This window comes from Emys orbicularis, chromosome 1 (assembly GCF_028017835.1).
Source record: "Emys orbicularis isolate rEmyOrb1 chromosome 1, rEmyOrb1.hap1, whole genome shotgun sequence".
NCBI classification, from domain to species: domain Eukaryota; kingdom Metazoa; phylum Chordata; order Testudines; family Emydidae; genus Emys; species Emys orbicularis.
In genome coordinates, this window is record NC_088683.1 from 50,371,185 (window position 1) to 50,397,946 (window position 26,762).

Sequence of the window (26,762 nt, forward strand, 5' to 3'; positions counted from 1 at the left end):
CCCAATTTTGTAGTTGGGGATTTGATTTTTCCTTCTTAAGTGAAGTACTTTGCACTTTATTGAATTTCATCTTGTTGAGTTCAGACCAATTCTTTAATTTGTCAAGGTTGTTTTGAATTCTAATTCTGTCCTCCAAAGTTCTTGCAAACCCTCCCAGCTTGGAGTCATCCGCAAATTTTATAAGCATACTCTCCACTCCATTATCCAAGTCATTAATGAAAATATTTAATAGTAGTGGACTGGGGACTGACCCATGGGAGACAGCACTAGATACACCCTCCCAGTTTGACTGTAAATGATAAGTACTCTTTGAGTACTTTCTTTCACCCAGCTGTGCACCCACCTGATAGCAACTCCTTGGCCTGCCTTAACCTTGTCTTACATAATCCTACAGAGAGACAACAAGAGAGACAGACTCTTAAGGCATGCTCTGCATCATGCAGCTAGGTTGCATGGTATTCCTGTGCAGTTATTCAGCACCTCTCTTCCCTATGCAGTGGGACGGGTGGTGCGGCTGTGGTATGACCCTGGGAAGCGGGGTAGTGGAAGAGTAGGATTACTCCCTAAAAATAACAAATCTGATTATCCATCTCCTGGGACACATATACCATTTTCATAAGAAATCAAACATCTCCCCAGAGCACACAAAGAGCAGGAGAACACGTGTGCCAGCTGCCTTCCAGAAAAGGACGTTCATAGACAATAAGCAGTGCAATTCTTGGCATGCCTCTCAAGACAAATACAAATATATAACATTTTATCCCCTCCATCCTTGAAGGATATGGATAATTCACCAGTACACTGACTGAACTATAGACTTCAATTTACGCTGCTAGCTTTGAAGGTGGTTATGTTTTACTTCCAACATTCAAAAAGACACACACAAAAGGAACCAAAGGCACTGAAAATATATGTAGTAGCCTTCCAGTACAGCTCAGAGTATTTCAGTGATGCTGGTTTTAGAGATGACAGGCTTTGAAGACAGGAGGTCAATAGATTAATTAATATCTCCTTTATACTGGAAATGAATCATCATTTTTATGTCCATGGATATTAGGTGCATTCTTTTAAACTCTATTTCATTATCACAAACCAATCAATGTTCAGTCAGAAGCCTTTGGTTAATTTATACACAACTTTGCATATATAACTTCAGCACAAAAGCATGCATGTAATATATATTTTACTCATTCTGATGATCAGTCCTGCTAGTCAGTAGGATTGAGTTACAAATGTTACTGTATGCATGTCAGAATATCTTCTGCAAAAATCAGAGGCTACTTAAAACAAGCCAGTCTCAGTATCATATTGTTAGTTTTCCCTAGATGTCTGGCAGGTGTAGGCCATTATCCAGCAGAGATAGGTTCAGGGTTAATGTTATTATGTAACCCCCAAGCGCCCCAGGATATGCAGCATAGCCTTGTAAAGGGCACACATGTAGCTTTCTGGATGCTGTATATATATCATTGTAATCCATTGAGTATAATGGATCCACTTTGAAGGGCATAAGCTTTTCTACTGGAACTGAACAGTAAAACATGTGTTCTCTCAAAACAGTAACATGGTTCCAGGTGTTAATTTTAACCTTCAGTATAACGATTTCCTCTCTTTTCTCTTACTATTAGAGTTTACTTTGGGATTAGCTAGGCATGCTCTCTACCATAGAAACAAGAACTACTATTCAAAACCACATTAAATATTAAAAAGTAAGTTTAAAATATTAATAACTCTTTACTAATATAGATTATGACATTTAATTTCATTGGTTTAAAAACAGAGAAAGAAAAGAAGCAATGACAGGTTTCAGAGTAGCAGCCGCAATGTGATTGATTACACATTCACATAAATGCATATATTTATGTTTTATGTTTATTTTTTTAATGTGCCAGATTGCCAACTCTGGAAAGTCAAGTCCTCTAGCCACAAAACATGGTATAACAAACAGGTATAATATAGGAAGCAAGGTTTGAGCAGGGGGAGGTTTTTCCATGGCTCCACCAAAGTGCCTTAACCCCTTTCTGGAGGGACCACTTCTAGGGATGCCGCCGTTGTTACATTCTGTGTTCATTCACTCCTTGGTCTCTTTGCCAATGCTTCCAACAGAGGTTACCATTCATACTGGTGGATTTTGGTACGTGTACACCTGACCAGTAGAAAATGAATGGAGACCACCAACTCAAAGGCCACTGATCAGCCAAAAGATGGTAATGATTTCCTGTTACTTTAGATATGCATTGAATTTGAATGACTGATCTAAAGATGAAAGGCTCTGTACATCATTACTCTGAACCATTGCCTTTTATGAATATATACCATGGGCCTGATCCTTCACCACTGAAGTAATGGCAGTTCTGCCACTGACTTATTTCAATGTAAGCAGATCACAGCTTGTGAGATGCTAAGTGTTGAAGGCCCAATTCTGCTCCCATTGAATTCTGTGGCAATACTTGATTTCAGTGGATACATGGCCAGGCCTCAAATGTAATCACTGAGTTAAACACAGTTGTGATTATTTCTATCTAGCTTTCTTCCGGAAGTATCTCTCATGCATGTAGGTATCTAAGCACTGAAAACAAGCATGCAGTGTCCATAGCAGTCCTCTGCTCCTCAGGTACGGAGAGCAAGACCTGCATGTGCTAGAGGTTTTCATTTGTTTGTTAAGTTTTTAACTCGGGGTGGTGTCCTGGGAAAAGGCTTTTGTCAAACACAAGTGCCACACACTTTGAACTGAAAACGAATAGGTTTGGGATCAGCATGTGGAAACTCCACCTCGTGTTTGGCTATCAAAAATATGGTGGAAAATGTATATCAAAAAAGATTCCCCCTTGCCCAGGACCCACTATTAACTATTTGTATTAATGTAGCGCAGAGAGGCCCAAGTGAGGGTCAAGGCACCAGTGTGTTTGGTGTGGCATAAACCTATCAAAAGATATGTTCCTTGCCCCAGAGAGCTTACTATGCAGCCGCACTGCCGCTGTTCCTCTGCAGGAAGCAGGCAGAATGCAGACAGGCTGCAGTCGGGAGCTCTCCGTTCCCTGAGCACCAGAGGGCAGGGTTCTGCCGCGGTTCTCTCTCTGCTATGGAGTGGGGTTTGTCAGCGGATCCATGAATGATATGGCTGCTCTGCCAAAGCCTCATATAGAGGGAGGATAGGGAACTGCAGCTGTTCCTACTGCCCTGAGAGGTTGTATGAATTGTAAGGAGAGGTTTCCCGTCGTGTGCTTCCACATGTCGGGCACCTACGCGAAGCTCATTTTCCTGGGCTTCACACTGGTGAGGTCAATTTCACTCATAGTGAGCGTGCTAGGTATGCAATTTCCAAACACTGGGAACCTCATTGTTTCCAAAACAGATTTCATCAGGCACATCAAAGACATATTCCTCTCACAGACAATTAAGTCCATTGCAAATCTGAATATCACAGGGTGGCTGGCACTCAACGTGAAGATGGGTCCTTCCCTTGTGATGGATGAGCTACCTCTCAGCTGAGTCTGATCAGCTAGGGACCAGGTGGTTTAAAAGATAGCAAGCAGCACAGTTGCAGTAGAGACCTGCAAGGACCAGGAAAGCTCCTGCAGGAGACCCTGGGGTATGGGGGATGGGATGGGGAGGTGAGATGGGGTGTGGTGGAGAGAGGGGAAGGGGAAAGCACTACAGGAAGTAGAGTGGCTCGGTGGCAGGGTGACTCTCAGGCAAGTGGCTGGTAGAGAGACAATCTGTGGGGAACAGACTGATCCCTGCAGGAGATCCTCCAGGATTCCAAGGGAAGAGATGATTGATACGCTGAATTTAGCTTTATTTCCTCCAAATAAGACAAGAGTCCGAACTAGACTGGTGGCAGGGTGTCACTCCTTCCTGGGCTGGGGAAACAGGGCCAGCAGCCTACACTGAGCATTTAAAAATAAGTCATTTTGACACCCTCCTCCACGCCCCCAAAAATCAACAAAATCTCCCATCAGTGAAATGGATTGTTCACACTGAGAGCTCAAAAATGGCCAAACAGAACATTATCGTACTCAAGGGAAAAAAGTTTCTCTTTGGGGTCCAGAAATTTCAGCCCAATTTATTATGGTAACTTTTGTGACAAGCTCTAACTGCCTGAAAATAGAGGCTTATTATTAGGCTTGGGAAGATTAGATTTTTATTGGTAAATGTCGGTAAACATCACCATACACACACAAACTACTCAGAATTTACCAATAGGCAAAGAAAGAAAAATGCTGCTGGAGAACTTATTAGAGTTTGATTTAAGGATATTTACACTGTATATTTTGACATGTGATGTTGACGTGTTTTAATGGTTATGAAGTGTTAACTTTTTGAATCTCAACATCCAAGGACAGTAAACTATTCTCTGAGGCCCCCCCACCACAAAAATAGGAAAAAAGACTAAAAATAAACATTGATATTATCCACAGAAATTATAAAAAGAAAATCAAATTCTTTATAATGAAAGAGTCTTTTCAGTCATGAGCCAGATCTACAGGTGATGAAAGATGGTGTAGCTCTTCTGACTTCAGTGGAGCTATGCTGATTTACACCAGCTAAGAATCTGGCTCCATAACTATAGCATCTCCAATGTGACTTTATAATCAAATAACCACTGTGAAATACCTGATTCACTTTGCACCTAACAGCTGTACTTATGGCTTGTGTTCCCAGCCACACACTCAAAACAAGGACAATAGGAAAGGCAGAAACAGCTGCAACCACTCAGAAGAAAAAAAACTGTTAAATAAAGCTTGTTGTCAGACTCCAGCTTAGGAAGGAAGTCAAACCATTTTTCTTTTCCTTCTCATGCGTGGCAGCTGTCTTAGAAAAATTATTACTGTTCTGTTTGGTAACAGAAACTCTATAGTATTTAGTAAACGATGAACTCCAAACTACTCACGGCCCAACACAGGTTTAACACTTTTGATGCAATCAAAACATTATCAGTGCATCAATGGGCTGTGACTTCTCTGTTGGAGAACACGGAATTCCCACCCACCCCAATTACTTGCTTTAAAAGAACTTGTGAGTTTTCTGTATCTAGACCATACAGATCAATTTAATGAATCTTAGCTTGGCTGAGTAAAAATGCACAACTTTCTACATTTAGTGCAGGAGAATGTGTCTCCTTTTCAACCAGGTAATCCTCAAATAAAATCACAGAAGGTAAAGAATGGGATACCTTTTACTGACTCAATAAAATATATAAGCTTTTGGGCCACATGCAGATGCATTTTTTAAACAAACAAAATACGACTACATTCTGATACCCTTTCTCTGGTTTAGTAGCACTTTACTCCATGAGTAATCCCATTGACTTCAATGGAACCACTCATGAAGTACAGTAACTCCTTACTTCACGTTGTAGTTATGTTCCTGAAAAATGCAATTTTAAGTGAAACGATGTTAAACAAATCCAATTTCCCCATAAGATTTAATGTAAATGGGGAGGGGAGGGTTAGTTTCCAAGGAATTTTTTGGGGGGCAGACAAAAGGCATTATATACTGTACAGTACTGTACTGTACTGTGGTTGGGAAGTGCCTCTGGCTTACCCCACACAGGCACAGCCTGCTGCAGGCAAGGATGCTAGGAAGCACCTTCGCAGCAGCAGTGGCAGCTTCCCCGGAGAAGAACAGGCGCCGACTTTGCCGGGAATGCTCCAGGCCCACCTCTTCCCATCCCCGCTCCACTCCAGGCCCACCTCTTCCTACCCCCACTCCACCTCCTCTTTGGAGCACGCCGCATCCCCGCTCCTTCCCCCCCAAAAGTCAAACAGCTGTTTGGCGGCGCTTAGGACTTTCTGGGAGGGGGGAGGAGGAGGAGCAGAGACGTGGCGCTTCCCCGCTTCTCTCCCTCCCTCCCAGAAAGTCCTAAGCACCGCCAAGCAGCTGTTTGGTGGTGGGGGAAGCGCTGGGAGGGAGGGGGAGGAGGCGGAGAAGAGGAATTTGTGCAATGCTCCCTTGTAAAGTCACTGCTCTTCCACAGAATCTTACAAGCAGTGGACAGAGCAGGCAGCCAAACAACATTATAAGGGAGCATTGCACAACTTTAAACGAAGATGTTCCCTAATTGAGCAGTGACGTAACTTTGAAACAACGTTAAGCGGGAGGACGTTAAGTGAGGAGTTACTGTAAGGTACTGTACCTTGTGAGTAAAGGTATCAGATTCTATCCCTAAATAAATACGTGCAGCAACCACCACCACTACTATATAGTAACTTGGGCCACAAAATCAGTGTGTTAGAGATTACACTTGTTTTGTAGTAATGTTCTACTACAATTGTATGGAGAGCAGAGAGAAGGTGGATGGAGATAGAAATGGAGAATCAGAGAGAAGAGAGGTTGAGACACAGGATACATATGAAAGTGGGAGTGAGCAAGCAGAGGAAATAGTGAAGGACTGAGAGAGAGGAAGGGAAAGAAAAAAAGAGAATAAGCATAACATGGTTGGTTACCAAGAGGCTGATGGAAATGGTTTCAAATGCAGGTACCTAAAGTTAAGCACCTCAGGGCTTGATCCAACTCCCACTGACTTCTATGGTGAAGGATCAGAGCCTCCATCCTTGTTAGTGCTGGCCAACATTTGTCAAATTTTGACAAAAATTTTCATTGAAATTTCTAAAATAAATAAAAACTGAAAAAAAGTTGACAAAAATGTTCACTAATATTTCCCCTGGTTTTTGACCAGCTGTAATATTTAGGCACTCAAATAAACTGGTCCTGATTTTCTGAGGCGCTATGTAGCCACAATTCTTATTGATGTCAGTGGGAACTATGGGTGCTGAGCAGGTCTGAAAGTTAGGCCACCGATTTAGGTACCTAAATATGAATTTAAGGCCTGGATCCACAAAGAGGCTCTGGCATTGAAACACCTAACTTTTAGGCATGTAGAAAATTACAAGAAAAAACAATGGGAACCACCAAAGCCTGAGTTAGGAGCCTTTATACAATGAATGGGGAGAGACAGGCACCTAAGAATGGGATGCATAAAAACCAGTGCACTAGGCAGGCATCATCTAAGTTAGATGCCAATGAGAGGGGTATGTCTTAAACCCAACCTCTTTCAGGAAATTAGGCATCTCAATCCATGCTGCAGGGAGGCACTTGTCTCTACTTGTGATCCACAGTCAGAAACTCCTCTCTTGGAGTCAGGCTGCCTAGGCACCTAAGCCGTTTCTTGTAAGAAACACTGAAGAAGGAGGTATTGGTGCTGCCTTCCTTATTGCCTTTTAGCCCAGTGGCTAGCATACTCACCCAGGATCTGGGAGATCCAGGTTCAATTTCTCCCCCACTACTAGGGAGAAAGGATTTGAACAGGGGTCTCCCACCTCCGAGGAAAGTGCTCTGATCAATGGGCTATCGGGTATTCTGACACAGTGTGGGGTGCTCCCTCAATCTCTCTTGTTAAAGCTGTTCTGCTTGGGATAAATAATTAAATAGTCATTGGAACAGCAGGATTGGACCCTGCGTCTCCCATGTGAGTGCTCTAATGCTGGACTATAGAGTCATTCTCACTCTCTCCCCAAAACAATAACTCTTTAATATTTATCCAAAGTAGAACAGTTTCTACAGGAGAGACTGAGGAAGACCACTTCCCCCCACATCAGAATACCCCATAGTGAGTTTAAGCACCTATAGGATTTGGCAGCAGCCTAGTGAGGCTTAGATGCCTAAGTCCTTTTATGGATTGGGGCCCAACATTAGGGATCTACATTTGAATTTTTTTGCTTTATGCCATTAATAGTTGTCTTGAAAATGTATTTGGTTGAAATAGTATATAGGGACATATTTTCAATGCCTGGCCTGTGTTTGTGTGCACTCAAAGGGTAGAAATTTTAGACCTTGATCCTGCAGCTGACTGCCCATTGAAGTTAAAGTGGCTCTGCATGATCACAGTCAATTTGCAGGATCAGGGTCCTAATATGCAAAATCCATTTGCTTGACCACACACACATTTTGTGCATATAAACTCAGTCATTTACATACACAAATGCTAGTGCACTAAATGAGTGCAAATGACTTGTGAGAGCAAATATGGATGTGTACAAAGACAGGGCCAGTTGAGGCCCATTGCAAATTTAGCCCATAAGGTAGGTATGGTAAATAAAATCACTATTATGAAATGTGGCTTTTCGCTATACGATTTGAATACAATATTTGGGAAGTTGAGTGGTACACTGAATTGTTTCATTGTGAGGTTATCCTGATTTTTAGCAATTACATCCCAGCAACACTAAAATAAGTGGCCCATATGTTATTAATTTATTTCTATTCATTGCAGATACCAGACAGATTACTATAGAAACTCTATTGCAATTCTGCTTTAGTTGAAAATTTGCTAATGAACATGTTTGGAAGTAATACCCAGACAACTGTTAGTGGGGTAAAAAAAGATTTAATTTGCGTGTATTACATTCTGGAAAATGCTGTAATTCCTGTATCCTGGAGACATGGTACCTTTTATCAAGGCAATAAATATTAAGTTTGGTTATACAGATGTGCTGTTACCAGTCATTAAAGGCTGTCTGAGTGTTCACTCTGCTGTTGGAGGTACTAGACCCTAAGGCTGTTCAGGATAAAGGAAGGCTTAGAGTGTTATTATAGTATGATCTTCATGATAACTTCCCCCTGTAACTCAAGCCAATCTAATTCAATGATGTGAATATTTCTGTTAATGGCAATACGCAGCTCACACAATAGCCTTTCTTTTCATCTATGCCTGGCCCTAGAATGAGAAATGTAGACTGGAAGTATTTTAATTGTTATATTTTATTGTTCTGTGAGATGGACAAAATCCTGAATAAAAAGTCTGGTTCAAGACATGAATGCATAATAAAAATAAAATATATAAAAGTACTGCTTTGTATTTTCCTCCAGAGATCACCAAGGGCTTTACCCAAAGCCCATTGAAGTCTCACAGTGAACCTTACAAAGAGGGCAGTAAGTATTATTGTCCATGCTTATAGATGGGAATGTGAGGCAGAGAAGTTAAGTTACTTGCTCAGGATTACACAGTGAGTCAGTGGTTACCTTCAGGAATAGAATTTGGGTCCCATGGCTTGCAGGACTCTGCTCTAACCACTAGGCATCCCTGTATGAAAGCAATCTCCATCCTTCAGGCAGTGAGTTCATCATGGGGACTGCTAGTAAAAATTACAGCATAATCACTTCGTATTTTGCTAGGGTGACCAGATATCCCGATTTTATAGGGACAGTCCCGATTTTGGGGTCTTTTTCTTATATAGGCTCCTATTACCCCTCACCCCCGTCCCGATTTTTCACACTTGCTGTCCGGTCATCCTATGCTAAATTCAAATGAGATTCACACTGATTTTTTGTAAAGTGTCCCATGTGTCCTTTCCAGTAGGTTATTTCCTAGACCTCCTTTCCCATCCCCTCTTTAAAGGATGACCAGCAAGAGCAACTTCACCTCTCTGCAGGGATATCAGGGTGTACCATCTATTCATTCCCCCATAGGGCAGAGAGGGATAAGCAGCAGCAACATTCACCCCTGCAGGAGACATTGGTAGGGCGGTGGGATTTCTTCAGCCCATGAGGGGGGCAGGACAGCAAGTATGACACGTACATGAATGCCCTGTAACAATCTGTTAATAATGTATGTAGCCTGGATCTGGCATGGGTTTTTTTCTGAACAAATATATTTGATTAAAATGCTTCCCAATAGGGGGCCCATCTGGGATGGGTCAGACGGGAAGGAGAAAGTGTCTCAAGATCCATTTCCACTTCCTCTGATCAGCTTCCACTTAAGGATGGTAAAGAGAAAATGCCTGAATTATTAGCTCTGATGACTCGGTTCAGTCCCCAGACAGCCTATGGAACTAATTTGACCAGGAGGGGCCAAAGTCCACCAACAATTGACGAACCCTCCTGGAGAACAAAGAACACTGGCAGGGTTTAAAAGGACATTTTCTCCAGGTTTTAGGGGGTAGGGGGAATCTGACTGAGACACAGGCAGACACAGGAACCTGCGGGGGGTGGGTGTCGTTAAGCCTGGCCTAGGTTGCCATTATTGGTACAGGCTCTCTCTTGCTTTAACCTCCTTTTTTCCTCTAATGCTTTGTTCTGACTGCTAAATAAGAATATTTTGTTTTAAGAAAGCTATCAGCGCTATAATACTGATCACAGGTCCCAGAAGGGAGGAAACTCATGTGCCCAAAACCCAGTCAGTCCTGCAGAGTGTTAAGTGATTAATATAGGTGGAGCAGCCTGACCCTGGTTCCAGTCTAAGAGCGGGAGAATTGTGATATTTCACACAGAAAAAGGTAAGAGCAAGAGGCCTAAGATCCAAGGGGGTGCACTCTGTGAGACCAGAAAGGGGACAGACTAACCTTACTGTCATGGCTATAGGGCTAAAAATAAGAAAGTCATAGAACCCTTGAGTCTTGTGATGAACTCAAAGCTGACTTCCTTCAGAGATGCTGTATCGGGTATTCTGTCTTATGTTTCCTTACAGGTGCTCCAATTTATTCAATTTATTCACCTGATTTTCCATTATTGCATTAATCTGTGGCTATATTGTCCCCACTCTTTCTCCAACCCCATTTATCTATAGTCGGCTTCTTATGGTTCTAATTTATCTTACTTACTCTTTGCACTCACATTCATAGATTCATAGATTCTAGGACTGGAAGGGACCTCAAGAGGTCATCGAGTCCAGTCCCCTGCCTGCATGGCAGGACCAAATACTGTCTAGACCATCCCGGATAGACATTTATCTAACCTACTCTTAAATATCTCCAGAGATGGAGATTCCACAACCTCCCTAGGCAATTTATTCCAGTGTTTAACCACCCTGACAGTTAGGAACTTTTTCCTAATGTCCAACCTAGACCTCCCTTGCTGCAGTTTAAGCCCATTGCTTCTTGTTCTATCCTTAGAGGCTAAGGTGAACAAGTTTTCTCCCTCCTCCTTATGACACCCTTTTAGATACCTGAAAACTGCTATCATGTCCCCTCTCAGTCTTCTCTTTTCCAAACTAAACAAACCCAATTCTTTCAGCCTTCCTTCATAGGTCATGTTCTCAAGACCTTTAATCATTCTTGTTGCTCTTCTCTGGACCCTCTCCAATTTCTCCACATCTTTCTTGAAATGCGGTGCCCAGAACCTGACACAATACTCCAGCTGAGGCCTAACCAGAGCAGAGTAGAGCGGAAGAATGACTTCTCGTGTCTTGCTCACAACACAGCTGTTAATACATCCCAGAATCACGTTTGCTTTTTTTGCAACAGCATCACACTGTTGACTCATATTTAGCTTGTGGTCCACTATAACCCCTAGATCCCTTTCTGCCGTACTCCTTCCTAGACAGTCTCTTCCCATTCTGTATGTGTGAAACTGATTTTTTCTTCCTAAGTGGAGCACTTCCTAAGTGGAGCACATTAAAGTGTGCTAATGTCACAGTTATATTTACCTGCATGAAGCGGCCCTCAGACGTTCCCAGATTAGCAACAGTAAGATTCCCTTTGGTGAAGACGGATATTGAAGTTAGCAGGACACTGTTGAATTGCCCCATAAACAAGTCAACCCGTTGCAAAGGAGTCGTAACCTCTAGACGATATTCATCATCTTGTGCTCCACAGTACGAGGCATTTCTTGAAAATGTCTGTCAGAAAATAAAGTAGACGTGAATAGTGTCTCTTCAGCAGGGCACAGGCAGGAAAAGCTCTTTGTCGGAAAAAAATCATTTGGCAAGTGGACACAAATGCATTTGATCAGAAGTACTTAGAGGTTTCAAACTGTAATTGTTTCACCAGTTATCACGTTCCACGGGGAAGATAATGATTTCTTAACATTATGGGAATATTTCCCATTTGTTTTAATATGTTTTGTCTGGATGCCCAGAAGATAATGATGTTTTTTCTATTGAATAAGTAGATATATGTAAGCATTTACATTAAGATATAGTATAGTACACGTAATATATTTTACAGTGCTTTTCATCTGAAGGTCTCAAAAATGCTTTAAACTTAAATCTGCCCCAAATATAGTATCTTTTGCAAAAATATACAGAAAAAACTGGGAAGGAGTGGTGACAACACTTTGAAATTTTCAACCCCTTCCCCCCGATTTTTCCTTCTCTCCCTCCCCATTTTTATCCTTCCCCCTTTTTCAGTGACAAAAAGTAAAAAAAAAAAAAAAAGGGGGCGGAGGGCAAGAGAGGAAGTGAGGGAGATAGAACCTGTGTCCTGACCATAGGCATGCGCAAATGGCTCCACTCCCTGGCGCGGCAAGCCATGGGGTCCGCGCTCCCGGGCTGGAGTGCCCGGACGAACGCAGCAAGCCGCCGGTCCCTCCCCTGCCTTCCCCCCTCCCCTGGAGCCATGCCACCGCGTGCGCAGCGCTCTGGGGGCCGGGGCTGTGCGCTCCCGCGGGGCAGTGTTTGGCTAAGAGCCTCATCTCATGGTAAGGGGTCCGGGGCCAGGGGGGTTGGATAAGGGGTGATGGCAGTCAGGGGACAGGGTGGGTTGAATAGGGGGTGGGATCCCGGGGGGGTAGTTAGGGGTGGGGGGTCTCTGGAGGGGGCAGTCAGGGAGCAGGGGGGATTGGATGGGGCATGGGAGTCCCAGGGTCTCTCAGGGGGCGGGGGGTGGAAAGGGGACAGGGAGCAAGGAGGGTCCTGGGGGGCAGTTGGGGGGGGTCTTTGGAGGGGGTGATCAGGGGACAAGGAGCTGGGGGGGGTTGGATGAGTCAGGAGTTCTGGGGGGGGCTGTCAGGAGGCAGGGGTTGGGGGAGGCAGGGAGCGGGAGGGTTGTATGGGTTGGGAGTTCTGGGGGTCCTGTCAGGGGGTGGGGAGCAGTTGGATAGGCATGGGAGTCCCGGGGGTCTGTCTGGGGGCGGGGGTGTGGATAAGGGTCGGGGCAGTCAGGGGACAGGTAGGGGGTAGGGTCCTAGGGGGGCAGTCAGGGGACAAGGAGCAGGGAGGCTTAGGTAGGGGGTGGAGTCCTGGGGGAGCAGTTAGGGGCAGGGGGTCCCAGGAGGGGTAGTCAGGGGACAAGGAGCAGGGGGGGTTGGAGGTTCTGAGGGGGGAAGTCAGGGGGCGGGAAGTAGGAGGGAGTGGATGGGGGCGGGACTAGGGCAGGGCAGGGGCGGGGCTAGGGTGCACACCCTAATGAAATGGGCTGCGCACGCCTATGGTCCTGATTCTGATTAAAAATAAAACCAGGTCAATATAATTACTTAGGCTGAGATTATTTTGATCATCTACTGCTCATAAATATAAAAAGAGATTGAAAAGAATAATGTATCATGAACATTATTAGAATAGATGCTGCATTTGCAGACTTTTTAAAAATTCTCTTCTGATTATTAATGGAGAATACATGGATTTTTCTTTTCATTGGAAAAATTTCTTGAACAATATACTTTAGGTTAATCTTTAGAAAAGAAGATAACTACGCTGTACTGACAATTCAATAGTAATCTATTAACTGATAATTCCATTACTATTGATGTTTCATCTTCCATTTTGGTGAAATAATATAGATAATAAACAGGGATCCCTTAAAAGATCTATAACCACTTTAAAATTGGAAATAGTCTAGCTATGTTTCTACTGGAACATGTTCTATGACTACACATACAAAGAAAGCAAAATATCATGGATCTCTCTTTTGAAACCAGTATTGAGCTTGTGTTTTTTTCTTTCAATTTTTGTTTACTGATTTTTTTTAAAAAGCAATTTTTGTTGGGGGATATTAAAGTTTGATCCATAACCCTTTGACTTCAATAGCAAGCCAGAATAAGCTTTTACTACAACATAGTTATTCTAATTCTCATGGTGCAGATGATTTACCTTATATTACTTATGAACAAAATATTATCAAAGAGAAGGCAACCAAATACGTAAATAAACTAGTTCCTTGAGGCTTGTCAGTCAGTCAGTGCTGGATAAATGGTCAAAGACATTTAAGGCCCTTTTCCAACCTACCCAATGTTTTATTAATTGTAGTGTTTATGAAGAGACCCCCATTGGCAGCACTAGAAAGTTAAGACTCTCTTGATCCTCGGAACAATTCTAGCACAAGCTGTAGCAGTGCCAGCTTCCTCCTGCTGCCCAATCAATGTGTTTTAACTGTGACCTGAAGAAACAACCACATATACGGGTGATGGAAGGTAGTTTATGCATGTAGAACTGTATGCATCTCTACAGCAATACTGCCAAGAAGGGGTTCCAAATTAGGCCTGGTGTAGGGAATGGGGCATGGGCGGTCATGCCTAATGGTTTGCATCAGCAGCCTGGAACTGGAGCTAGGGTCAGAGCCAGGCCCCAAGCCAAAGGTAAGAGCCAGAGTCAGGTGCCAAACTGAAGGTCAGAGCCAGAATCAAAGCCAGGCGCCAAGCCAGGGGTTGAAGCCGGAGACATCATCAGGGGTAAGGTGTAGGAGCAGGGACCCGGAGTGAGGCAGGAAATCAAGAACTGGGAACAGATGGGGGTCTGGAATAAGGAGGAACCAAGAACAGGCTGGGAGGCAGGGCTCAGGAGTCAGGGTAGGGCTCAGGAGTCAAGTAGGCAGGCTCTATAGCAGCCACTAGCCAAGGACTCCTCTAGTTGCTCAGGCAACTTCTTGTGCCTCTTTCTGACCTAAGTAGAGCTTCCTAGCCAATCAATGGGGCAGGACATCTCCCCCAATCAGGAGCTTTGTGGGCAGGGCCCTTTGCAAGCTAGAGCTTCACTGGTCCCTTTCTCCAATCATTCAAGTGACCATGGTCTGAGCACTGCCTGGGGACATGTGGGCCCAGGTTCAAGGCTGTTGATTCCTCCCACCTTCTCCAGCACTGATTTCAGTGGGACTGTTTGTATGTTTGAAGTGCTTTGCTGGATCGGTTTTGGTGCTGTTATTTTGATGTGATGTGGACACCTGCCCACAAAGAACTGTTTTGGACAATGAGCTCGTTTCATATAGGCCACCAAATAATCATCAGAGGGTAATGACTTTATGTAATTACCACTACACTCACTTCCTCTAAAATTCATGTTTGATTAATACATAATACATTTAGCCTCTCTTCTCTTCTGCCCTCGAAAGCAGGGTTATTTTGCAGTTCTAGTCTGGCCAGTCTAGAAGTGTCTGCAAAACATCTACACAGAGATGCAATGAGCACAAATAGTTCCAGCAGAGAAGGATACACAACCCTGGCACTTTTGGGGCAGAACTCTCAGCTGTACCCCCTCTGAACATGTATCCATCTCAGACACTGTTCCCTTGCTATAACCCCCTCTCCATATTGAGAGAGGAACCTGTGACTCCTCTGCATCTGTGCTGCTGACCTCCTTTGAAGAGTTCCCTTCTGGGGCACAAAATGTACATCAAAACCTCATCTTCTGCAATTTGAACATCCTGCCAGTCCTCATTAAACATTTTCCAATCCCTTATTAATAGCAAGTGGCCTATATTTTCCCTCCTGCTCCTAACAGATCACACCTTCCTGTATCCTCCTAAAGACAGATGTGACCAGACTGACCCTCCTCCCAGATGTCCTGGTTTTGGACGTCTCCCCAAGGACATGTTGAACACAAGGCCTTTCCACAAATCCTGGCTTTGCACGGGATAAACACAAAGCTGCTCTTTGAATGGAGCAGAGAGGCAAAAAGGCCACCCCAAAAACTAGAGCAAGGAGTTGGACGGAAAGTTTTAAATGGTCTCACCCATTTCTCTTAGTTCTTGCTAGCCAACCTAAAGTAAATCACTGTTTGAGCTAACACAAAATACTACTGGGAAAAGGAGGTGCTGTTGTTTTAACCCTTTGACCCTGTGAAGACTGAGTCCCTTCCTGACACAAATACTCTGCCAAGTATTCTATGGTAATATGGAAAATAACTGATCTCTGGGTTACACATTTACAATATTATGCCAAATCCTAGTGACAAATCACATAAATATTGAAATAACCAGGGACCCTGTTAATATGTGTTTGGGTTTGGTTACATTGTTTCTTATGCATGACTAGGAGTGAAAGTGGTGTATATGACTCAGAAAGAAAAATGTTAATGTGATAGAGGTGTGCCATTGGAATGTGATGAGGTGTAGTAGGCAAGTGTTGAATTCTGCCCATATCCAGTATGGACATGAGGTAATAATCCTATTTGCTCAAAGGGGAAATTGTAACTACTTGGAATTTGCCCTGGATCCACTCTGCAAAATACATGTTGCCAGCTGGTCAAAAAAGTCTCTGAGCTACGCTAGCAAGAATTGTCACTGCCTGAAGATTAACTGATGCTTGTACATTCAATTTAGCTGACATAAAATTAAAATTTCTTGACATAAAGTTCCATATTTGAAACCAAATGTCCAAAATGTGATGGCCTCAAAATATTTGCCACCCTCTTCCCTCCAACTCCCCCAACAGTGCCTTTTTATGAAGCTACCCAATTAGACAAGTATCAGAATTCAAAATATCCAATATAAACCAGACTGGGAGAAATAAAGGCTTTAGTTAAGGATTTCTACTAAGTCTCTGCGATAGCTGCAGATCCTGCAATCCCCAGGGGTCTGTACTGGGCCCAGTCCTATTCAACATATTCATAAGTGATCTGGAAAATGGGGTAAACAGTGAGGTGGCAAAATTTGCAGATGATACAAAACTACTCAAGATAGTTAAGTCCCAGGCAGACTGTGAAGAGCTACAAAAGGAACTCGCAACACTGGGCAACAAAATGGCAGATGAAATTCAATGTTGATAAATGCAAAGTAATGCACACGGGAAAGCATAATCCCAACTATACATATAAAATGATGGGGTCTAAATTAGCTGTTACCACTCAAGAAAGAGATCTTAGAGTCATTATGGATAATTCTCTGAAAACATCCACTCAGTGTGCAGCGGCAGTCAAAAAAGCGAACAGAATGTTGGGAATCACTAAGAAAGGGATAGATAATAAGACAGAAAATATCATATTGCCTCTATATAAATCCATGGTACACCCACATCTTGAATACTGAGTGCAGATGTGGTTGCCCCATCTCGAAAAAGATATACTGGACTTGGAAAAGGTTCAGAAAAGGGCAACAAAAATTATTCGAGGTACGGAACGGCTGCCATATGAGGAGAGATTAATAAGCTGGGACTTTTCAGCTTGGAAAAGAGATAGAATATTGGAGTTGGAAGGTCATCTAGTCCAACCCCCTGCTCAAAGCAGGACCAATCCCCAAACAGAGTTTTTACCCCAGTTCCCTAAATAGCCCCCTCAAGGATTGAACTCACAACCCTAGGTTTAGCAGGCCCATGCTCAAACCACTGAGCTATCCCTCCCCCCCACAAATGGCTCTGCTCTACCAGCCACACCGCTCCTCCAGCCGCCCCCGCAAACTGCTTGGCTCTGCTACGCTCGCTCGCTGTTCTGTGGACCGCTCCAACAGTCCCACAAACTGCTCGGCTCTGCCAGCCGTGCCACTCCACCAGCCATCCCATGAACTGCTCCAGCTGCCACCGCAAACTGCTCAGCTTACTGTTCCGTGGGCCGCTCCAACCGTCCTGCAAACTGCTCCACTCTGTCAGCTGCTTAGCAATATATCTTCAGGCTCCCCCACTAGTTAACACAGCACTCAGTGATCTCAGGTCAGCAATTTTAGCTCTTTTAGTGATTTTAGCTCTTTTAGTGATTTCAGCTTGTAGTAGGGGAGCCCCAGTGCTGGTGCACTATTGGCCCAAAGTGAATTCAGCTCAGCAATCTCTAGCTAGACTCCTAAGGAAGCAAAATTAGCTCTGCTATTCAACAGTGGAGAGAGGGGAGTAGTGCAATTGGTGTTCCAGGCCATCAGGTACACATACCAGTTCCCGACCTCTCTCCGATGACTAAGGGGGGATATGATTGAGGTCTATAAAATCATGACTGGTGTGAAGAAAGTAAATAAGGAAGTGTTATTTACTCCTCATAACACAAGAACCAGGGGTCACCAAATGAAATTAATAGGCAGCAGGTTTAAAACAAACAAAAGGAAGTATTTTTTCACACAATGCACAGTTAACCTGTGGAACTCCCTGCCAGAGAATGTGTGAAAGTCAAGACTATAAGAGGGTTCAAAAAAGAACTAGATAAATTCATGGAGGATAGGTCCATCAATGGCTATTAGCCATGATGGGCAGGGATGGTGTCCCTAGCCTCTGTTTGCCAGAAGCTGGGAATGGGTGGCAGGGGATGGATCACTTGATGATTCCCTGTTCTGTTCATTCCCTCTGGGGCACCTGGCATTGGCCACTGTTGGAAGACAGGATACTGGGCTAGATGGAGCTTTGCTCTGACCCAGTATGGCCATTCTTATGTTCTTATTATGTTCTAATCTGCAATCATTAATGGTCTCTTCTGGCCTCTGCCATCCAAAATCCTGCTCCCAAATTATCTGAGTTTCTCAATCAGAAAAAGGCATAATATTTAATATCTTGAGTGAACTAGAAATGAATGATTTAATCATTCAGGGTTTCACGACCCTCCAGTGAGGTAGATGAGTATTATTACCCCCGTGTTTCATGATGAAACCGAGACACAAAGGATGAAAACCTGGCCCTGTTGTCTTCAGGGAGGCCAGGATTTCACCCAGAGAGCTTACATCATTTGCCCAATGTCACACTGGAAGTCTGTTGGAAGGCTGAGGAACAGAACCCATATCTCCAGTTTCCCGGTTCTGTGCAGAACCCAAAACCCATTACAAAAGTGCCCAAAAGAACTGGACTTTGGAAGGAATTATTCCTGAGGTGTCACATAACTCATAAATCTCCACTTCTGTCACATACCAATCTGTTTAATTCTGGGCTCTGGTAGAGACAACTACTCGGTTCTTGTAGTTATAACTCTGCAACCAAATGAGAAGAGGGGGAAAACAACGATGCCAAACTTTCCCGTTTCTGGCACAATTACAAACCCTATTTGCTTCATCCTTCTCTGGCCTATTTCCTTAACAAAGGACAACTTGAACAATCTCCTTTTCCACTTCCCAAGTGGTGTCCACGACACAGCTGGACAAAATGAATAAAATACAAGGAAAAAGGTAAAGCAGACATGTAAATGGATTTCCCCTTTCATCCCTCAAAGGCAGAAGGGTGAATTTTTTCTGCATGATTAAGTAGTACAGACTGTTTGTGAAACTGGACAAAACGTTGTTTAAAATCTTGAAGATTTCCTACCTCTGCGGGTATATAAACTGGCACTCATGGTCTGAATTCCTTTCAAGTTACTCACATGACTAATTCACATGATTTGCTTTGGAAGAAAGCAGATTAGAAGAAATCTCTATAAAACAAAAATCTACAGTACAATAGACCAAACCTCAAGAAATAAGTACAGTAAATAAATAAGACATGCAAATTCTGCAGCAACAGAGACAATTGCAAGGTCCTCTTCTAGAATGTATGCAAATCCTCACCCAGGACCACATTCAGATCCAGCACCCAGTCCAAGGAGCTCGGTGAAGCACTTGTGAAATGCACTGGGGAATGAGACGAGATTTTCCTACCTGTGCCCAATTGCTGATGTAACCTCTGGGGGGGAACCTATGCTGACAGGAGGATCCATGAAACATTGGGTTCCCTGATCCTAACCCTGAGCTACCTCCCTCCATATCAGCCATGGAAAGGACTAATGCTGAGCCATCACTTATGTCATGCACGGGGCACATGCCCTGTGCAGACCCTTCCACTCATCCAATACTGTAACCAGTCCAGTTCTGCTCCTTAGTAAAACATTGCACAACAACTTATGCATGTTCCAAGAACAGGTTGGTGTGTTCCCAAGAAAAGCTGCTGCATGTAAATAAGCAGGAAATGCCATACAAACAATACTTGGGTTTTGTTTGTTTTTCACTGATCCACAGAGTAAATGCTCATGATAAGGACAATGTAACTTGTTGGTACCTAAGTTATTGCTGGTGCTAACTTCATGTTCATATCCCCCCATCTAGCTTTCTCAACAAAATATTATGAATAAAGGCACTGATTCACCCCCATTGGTACATTGCACTCTCCTTGCACTGATGGGCTGCTGTGGGGGTTAAATATCAAGAAGGGCAGGCACTATCCTTCCTGGGTATCCTGGCTTGATAGGGCGGGTTGAATTTGCAGCAGAAACTTAATAGAAGCCTGTCCAGTATAGGCTGTCTGGGGGACTCAATAAATTAGTACATGACCTAATAATGCTGCCTGGTTTTGGATTAGCACTGGACCGTTGCTCATTCCTATGGCAAAGTAGGAGTTGTGGTGCCTTGTACCATGTAGTACCCACCCTCAGCCAGGCAGACTTTTTGCCACCAGGCACTTACAGCCAGGGGTGCTGGAACAATATGTATAGTGGAGGTGCTGAGAACCATTGAACAAAACAGTAAACCCCGTGTATGATGAACACCACTTCATGCCAGGGGGTGCTGCCACACCCCTAGCACCTCTAGTTCCAGCACCTATGCTTAAGGCTCCAATCCAGGACCTGATTGTTCTGCATGTGTCCCTGTCATAGGTGAATTCCACCCAGGAAGAATTTATTGGCTGTCTGTTGGGATTAGAGAAATGAAAGCCACATTTATGACTGAAGAACTAAGGGGTTGATCCAGCACTCATTTAAGTCAATGGAAAGAATCCTACAGATTTCAATGTATTGGATTGGACCCTCTGCCTTTTTCAAACATCAAGTTTCTAAAAGCTTCAACTGAAGTACTAGAGCTTTTCTTTAAAATATAAAAAAAGTTGCAATTTTTTTTAAGTAGAAAATTGTTCCCATCCCGCACTCCTTTTGTGCTTGAAAATGACTCAAATGTTTTTGATGAAACTTTCAGGGGACAAATGTACCCCCTTTCTGAGAGCAAGCATCTCATATTTTGGCTGCAAAAGTAAACCTCTGAAAAAGCTATAAACAACTGAAAATAATCCTTTAGAAAGGAAATATTTAGGCAACCTTAGCTATAGGTGATGCCATGTGTGTTCCCTATAATTACAACTACACATGCAAAAAGTCACATGGAAACAGCACCTTGTAGCAAAAGAAAAAAACAAAACAAAACAAAAAGCTTGGAAGGAAATATTACATTTAACACACACTTTACACTTTAAAGAGCTGATCCAAAATCCACTGAAGTCAATAGAGAGATTATTTAAATTAATCATACCCCCCAAAAAGGTAGTTCTGTGAAAAAAGTCACTGGTGTACATTTCACATAGTAATATAGCATCATTCCAATCAACTCTTAATACTTGTTGCTTTGATCTATTTCACTGCTGAATAACAGAAAAAAAGAGGTGAGACTGGTTACTGGTGAGACTGGTAACAAGGTAGAAAAGACATACATGTTAGTGTAATTAGTTAATACAAATTAAAAACATTGCACATTCTATTGTCAAGATCATTCAAAGAGTTATTTGTTTTTGTCATTGACCACTGTTGCATTAGTTCTTGTAATCTAGTTAGTGCATTAGCACTAAGTAAATACTATTGATTCAGTCAGATATAATGGACCTATGCAATCTTTGAATTTTGTCCATTTCATTTATACTAATTTTATGACGTTTCACTCACTACACAAATTATCTTTGTGGAGGTGTTGGTTCATTATTCAGTTTAATGAATTAAAAATAAGACACAAAGGATGTTGGTAAAATATCCAGACTTGGTGTCAGCAAGTGCTTCTTTCATGGAAGTCCCTAGGACACATTCATTTGTGACTTATGGCTTATCTGTGAAAGTTATTCCAGAAAAAGGTAGGGTGTGAATTTACAATGAAATAGTTATTGTGGAATAATTCCATATTTAGAGAAGCCCTTAAACAGTGGTGTAAGAGACATGTGGGATGAAAATAGGTCAGAAAATGGGTATGAGTTTAAGGGTAAAGTAGTATAATTTGTACCTATTTCCATTCAGTAAGTGTGCAAAAGCAGAATAACATACACCAGTGGCTCTCAAACTTTTTTACTGGTGACCCCTTTCACATAGCAAGCCTCTGAGTGTGACCCCTCTTATAAATTAAAAACACTTTTTAAATATATTTAACACCATCATAAATGCTGGAGGCAAAGCGGGGTTTGGGGTGGAGACTGACAGCTTGCGACCCCCCATGTAATAACCTGGTGACCCCCCCGAGGGGTCCCGACCCACAGTTTGAGAACCCCTGACATACACACAGAGGAGGCAGAGCACACCTTATATTACATCTTCCTGTTGGGTGCTTTTTTTGGGCTGCAATTTCTTCTTCTGCTCCCTCAGTACTTTCCTTGCTACAACCATTCATTCTGCTCACCTGCTGCAAGCCAAATTGCACAGCTTGCATTGCTTTGCCACCTGCATTTGTCTTCTAATCCATTTATGTCACTGCTTAAGCCACCAATAAATTTGGCCCATTGTTTACAGTAATGGTATTCTTTATAAAATACAGGATCTGATTCTGGTTTCTCAGAATCAGGTATAAATCAGGAGTCGTGGAGTTACAATGATGTCATGTGCGAGCAGAATCTGTCCCAAAGCGTACATTACACAATTGCTTACTTCTGTGACAAGCCAATGCATTTACTGCGAAGGTGCTGAAGACAGACCTGGACTAAGGAACTGAGGTTCCTTCAAAGTCTTCTGATGCTGAAGCCCAATTTCCTATTGCTGCTCTAGGGCTGGCAGTTGTGAAAGTGCCAAGGGGTCACCAACTTAGATAAAACTACAACTCAAATTGGACTGGACCTGACTGGAAGCGATGCTGAGGACAGCTGAAGCAGGATAGGTACTGAGGGAGTTGAAGTGCCATACATATGTGTTTGCATGATTTAGACTTTCACTTCAGACATGACAAAAAGGGGGAACTGGGAGTGGAGGGACATGGGTTATAATACCAACCATCAGAGGGGTGAGATTCTGGAATAGCCTCTTGTTGAGAGTTGTAGGGGCAAACAACAGTTAGTTTTAAGAGAGAGCTGGACAATTATGCATGCAATTGTATGACGGGGTTGTTTGTGAAGGGAGAGGGCTGGGCTCACTTCCATAAATTATGTTCCTAAAAGCTCATGCTTCAGGGTCTCTGCTGGTCACCTGGGGTCAGGAAGGGATTTCCCCCTCCTTCAGTGTATTCTGGGTAGGTTTTTTGTTTAAATCTCCTTCCTCTATAGCATCAGAAGAGACAGTGTCTATGGCTGGAGACAGTGGATGGGGAGAGCCAGGGCTCTGAGGTGAGAGTGAGTTTTCTCTCTCTCTCTCAGGTGGCTGGTTCTTACTCACATGTTCAGGGTCTAACTGATCACCATATGTGAGGTTGGGAAAGCATTTTCTCCTAGGTCAGATTGGTAGTACCAGGGGGTCAGGGGGAAGGGGTTCATCTTCCTCTGCAGTGTGTGGGTCCTGGTCACCTGCCAGGATTATCTGTATATATTTCACTTAATCATTCCCCTGCTAGCACAGCGTCCTTGGGCATTGGTGCACCTTGATCCCTCGTATTCTCTTCCTGTGGCATATAATAGTCTAGTCTCCTAGGGGCTGTAATATTTGGGTCTAATTTTGGTTGTTGGGTTTAATATGCGGGTTCTGGGTGGTTTCAGTACCCTGTGATGTTCTGGTGGTCTCTTCTGGCCTTAAACTCTATGACTGTATCTCAGACAATGTGGTTACGCAGTAAGGCACATGTGCCCGTTTGGACGATGCAGTACGTTATTATGTTTGTTCATTTTGCTTCCTATAGGTGACACAGCAAAAGTGGGTTTTTAGGAGGGGTGTGACTGAGGAGAAGGAGGTGACTTTAGAAACAGACCTAGGGAGAGTGTCCCAGGCATAGGTGGTGGGATGGAAGAAGGGTCAGAGGCAGGAGTGGGACACAGGATGGCATCATTTGTGGAACGGAGGGGATGGGGAGGAACTTTGAAGGAGGCAAGGTTGGAGACTGGCTTCAGCCTGATATGAAAAAAACTGTTATTTTGTTATTTAATTAATGTTCACATGCTTTAAGAGACATTTAAAGGCATTTTACAAATCTGAGACACACAAAAAAAATTCAATCCACTGGTCAACATCTAGAAACTGTTCATTGAGCTACTAGAAGTTTGGGCTGTGCATTTTCAGAGTATGCAGTACATTCTCTTGCCACACTAGTGACCAATGGGCAGCCTTCTCTTCAATCAAAGGATCTGATTTAAAAGTCTGGAGGTGAGCGTTATTAGTTGGCTTTCCTGAGAAAGCAGCACCTTTGCTAGAAGATGACAGGAGAACAAATGTCAGTTTCACAGAATAACCCGACTTTCAGAAAGAAAATTATTAAAAAAAAAAATCCTCATCAAACTGAACAACAGAGTAGGAGATAAACAGAGACCAGCCCCCAACAGGGAGCTCAGGAGGAGGGAAATTCAGCAAGGTTCTCTTTGCAGAGCTTTCTCCCCATCAGGGTAGCAAGTAGCAGCCCCAAACTCCATGTATCCTAGGGATCAGCAGGAGGACATTTCTACACCACATCTGGGTCTCCAAAAGTCACCTCCTACTCCCTGGCAGTGTGGTTCCAATGGAATGACAGGACTTCTATACCTGGTTCCTTCCCTGGATCTCCCTTTTAATGGCATCCATGGAGAATGATCTGTGACAGACCCAGACCAGTGGGGTACAGGAGTCTGGTAGAGGGCAAATATACTGGTCACTGGATGAGTAGTTTTCTGTTCCCTGAGTGACCAGAGAAGGGGAATTACACTAGAGTAATCAGGAAACTGCTAGAACCAGTTAAGGCAGGCAGGCTAATTAGGACACCTGGAGCCAATTAAGAAGAAGCTGCTAGAATCAATTAAGGCAGGCTAATCAGGGCACCTGGGTTTTAAAAGGAGCTCACTTCAGTTTGTGGTGTGAGTGTGAGGAGCTGGGAGCAAGAGGCGCAAGGAGCTGAGAGGGTGTGCTGCTGGAGGACTGAGGAGCACAAGCGTTATCAGACACCAGGAGGACGGTCCTGTAGTGAGAATAAGGAAGGTGTTTGGAGGAGGCCATGGGGAAGTAGCCCAGGGAGTTGTAGCTGTCATGCAGCAGTTACAGGAGGCACTATAGACAGCTGCAGTCCACAGGGCCCTGGGCTGGAACCTGGAGTAGAGGGTGGGCCCGGGTTCCCCCCAAACCTCCCAATTGACCTGGACTGTGGGTTCTTCCAGAGGGGAAGGTCTCTGGGCTGTTCCCCAACCCACATGGTGAATCTCTGAGGCAAGAATATCCGCCAATAAGCGCAGGACCCACCAAGATAGAGGAGGAACTTTGTCACAGATCACACAGAGATAATACACCTTTAGGCTGTATTATCTTTCTGCTGTGAGCTAAGCATATTTTCCTAGAGGACAATGCACATTTCCCACTGCCCCGTCACAGTCTGTTTACGCATCCAACAGATGACCTACCGAGAACCCTCTACAGATGCTGTAAAGGCAGGAGGGGATGCTGCAGCATACGCTGGTACCCTCTATGCATAGATTTAGTGGCTACAATCAGGCCCTTAACTTTTACAGCTTTTTAATTTGAATTACTATGGCATACCAACCTTAAGGAAGGTTACATACCCAAAGTTCTTTTTAGCATCATGAGCGAGAATCTCAGATGATATTTTTTATGTTTTTTAATATAGAGCATTTCCAAAAGCATCAACTAATGAAAAAATCAGGATACTAGTGCCTGATTCTTAGGAGAAATATTTCAGCCCATATTGTATTCTAATTGTAATAGAAAATCCATTTCCTTTATTGTGTGAGATTATTTAAATGAGCCCCTCTAAGCCTTTATAATCACAGAGATGTGGGGCTATTTTTAATTCTGCCAAAAATTTGTAATCCAAATGGTGTGGGAGATTACAGGGCCTCTAAAGAGTTATTTGTCTCTGTTTATTTTATTAAATATTACTAGACATACCCTGAGGATGACAGATCAATAAGGGTCTTTGTGGTTTCCTGATGGAAGGTAGCAATTATTTTATTCTATTATAATATAAGCATAACCCAATTTAACTCATCTATCATCTTTGCAACAGTAATAAAGAAACATCACTGCATGTTTATTTTACTGGTTTTTTTTCCCACTTCGTTTTCATTTCACCTTCCTTCAAAATTATTTGTATCTGTTTGTGCTCTTCCTTTGATAGGGAGGGTACTTGGTGACAAAGAACAGCCTATGGTTTCTCTGTTTGGTTGCAAAGTGCTTTGCCATGCTTTGAATCAAAGACACTGTATGGAGTAACTTTGGAGTGAAAACTCACAGGAAAAACAAACAAAAGGAATCCCTGTGCCACAGGAAATCTAGAGCTGAATTCTGCTTGCACTTCCACAGGCATGCCTCCACGTAACTGAGAGCCAAATTGGCTCACAATTGTTTACTACATAAAAAAAATCAATGTGAAAAAACTCCAAATGAAAAAATTCTAATCTTACTGCTCAGTAAAAATATTATCATTTATAATACATCTGTACCGGCTGAGCCCGAACCCTGCTCATCTCACCCACCTAAGGAGTCCCATTGAAGTCACAACTTAGATGGGCACCTTGGGACTATGTGCATAAGTGAGGAAAGGCAAGTAGGATTTGGCTCTTGATCTGAATCTTCATCTATTTTAGTAGCTGAACATGACTAATTTTGAACCAGTGACTAAGGCTCAATCCTCTAAAACCGACACCCAGTTTCCACAGCGGGTGTGGGTGAGGAGATGCCAGAGCAATGATTCGAAAACCTCCAGGAGAGATTTGCAACCACTTCACATCACTCTTTTTGCCCTGGCTTAGGCACTAGAAAACCCTTAGTTTTACTCCACTTTTTTATTTCTGATTCAAAGCTGATTCTGATTGCTCTCCTGTTC

General features: G+C 43.2%; 1 protein-coding gene across 1 annotated transcript in view; it reads right to left on the reverse strand.

Annotated features, from left to right (window-relative positions):
• Nucleotides 1-26,762, reverse strand: part of MET (MET proto-oncogene, receptor tyrosine kinase) — an 89,398-nt gene that overhangs the window by 57,210 nt on the left and 5,426 nt on the right. The window contains exon 2 of the mRNA XM_065408184.1: nucleotides 11,423-11,614. Coding sequence (XP_065264256.1) covers nucleotides 11,423-11,614 — 192 coding nt within the window. The remainder of the gene's footprint in view (nucleotides 1-11,422; nucleotides 11,615-26,762) is intronic.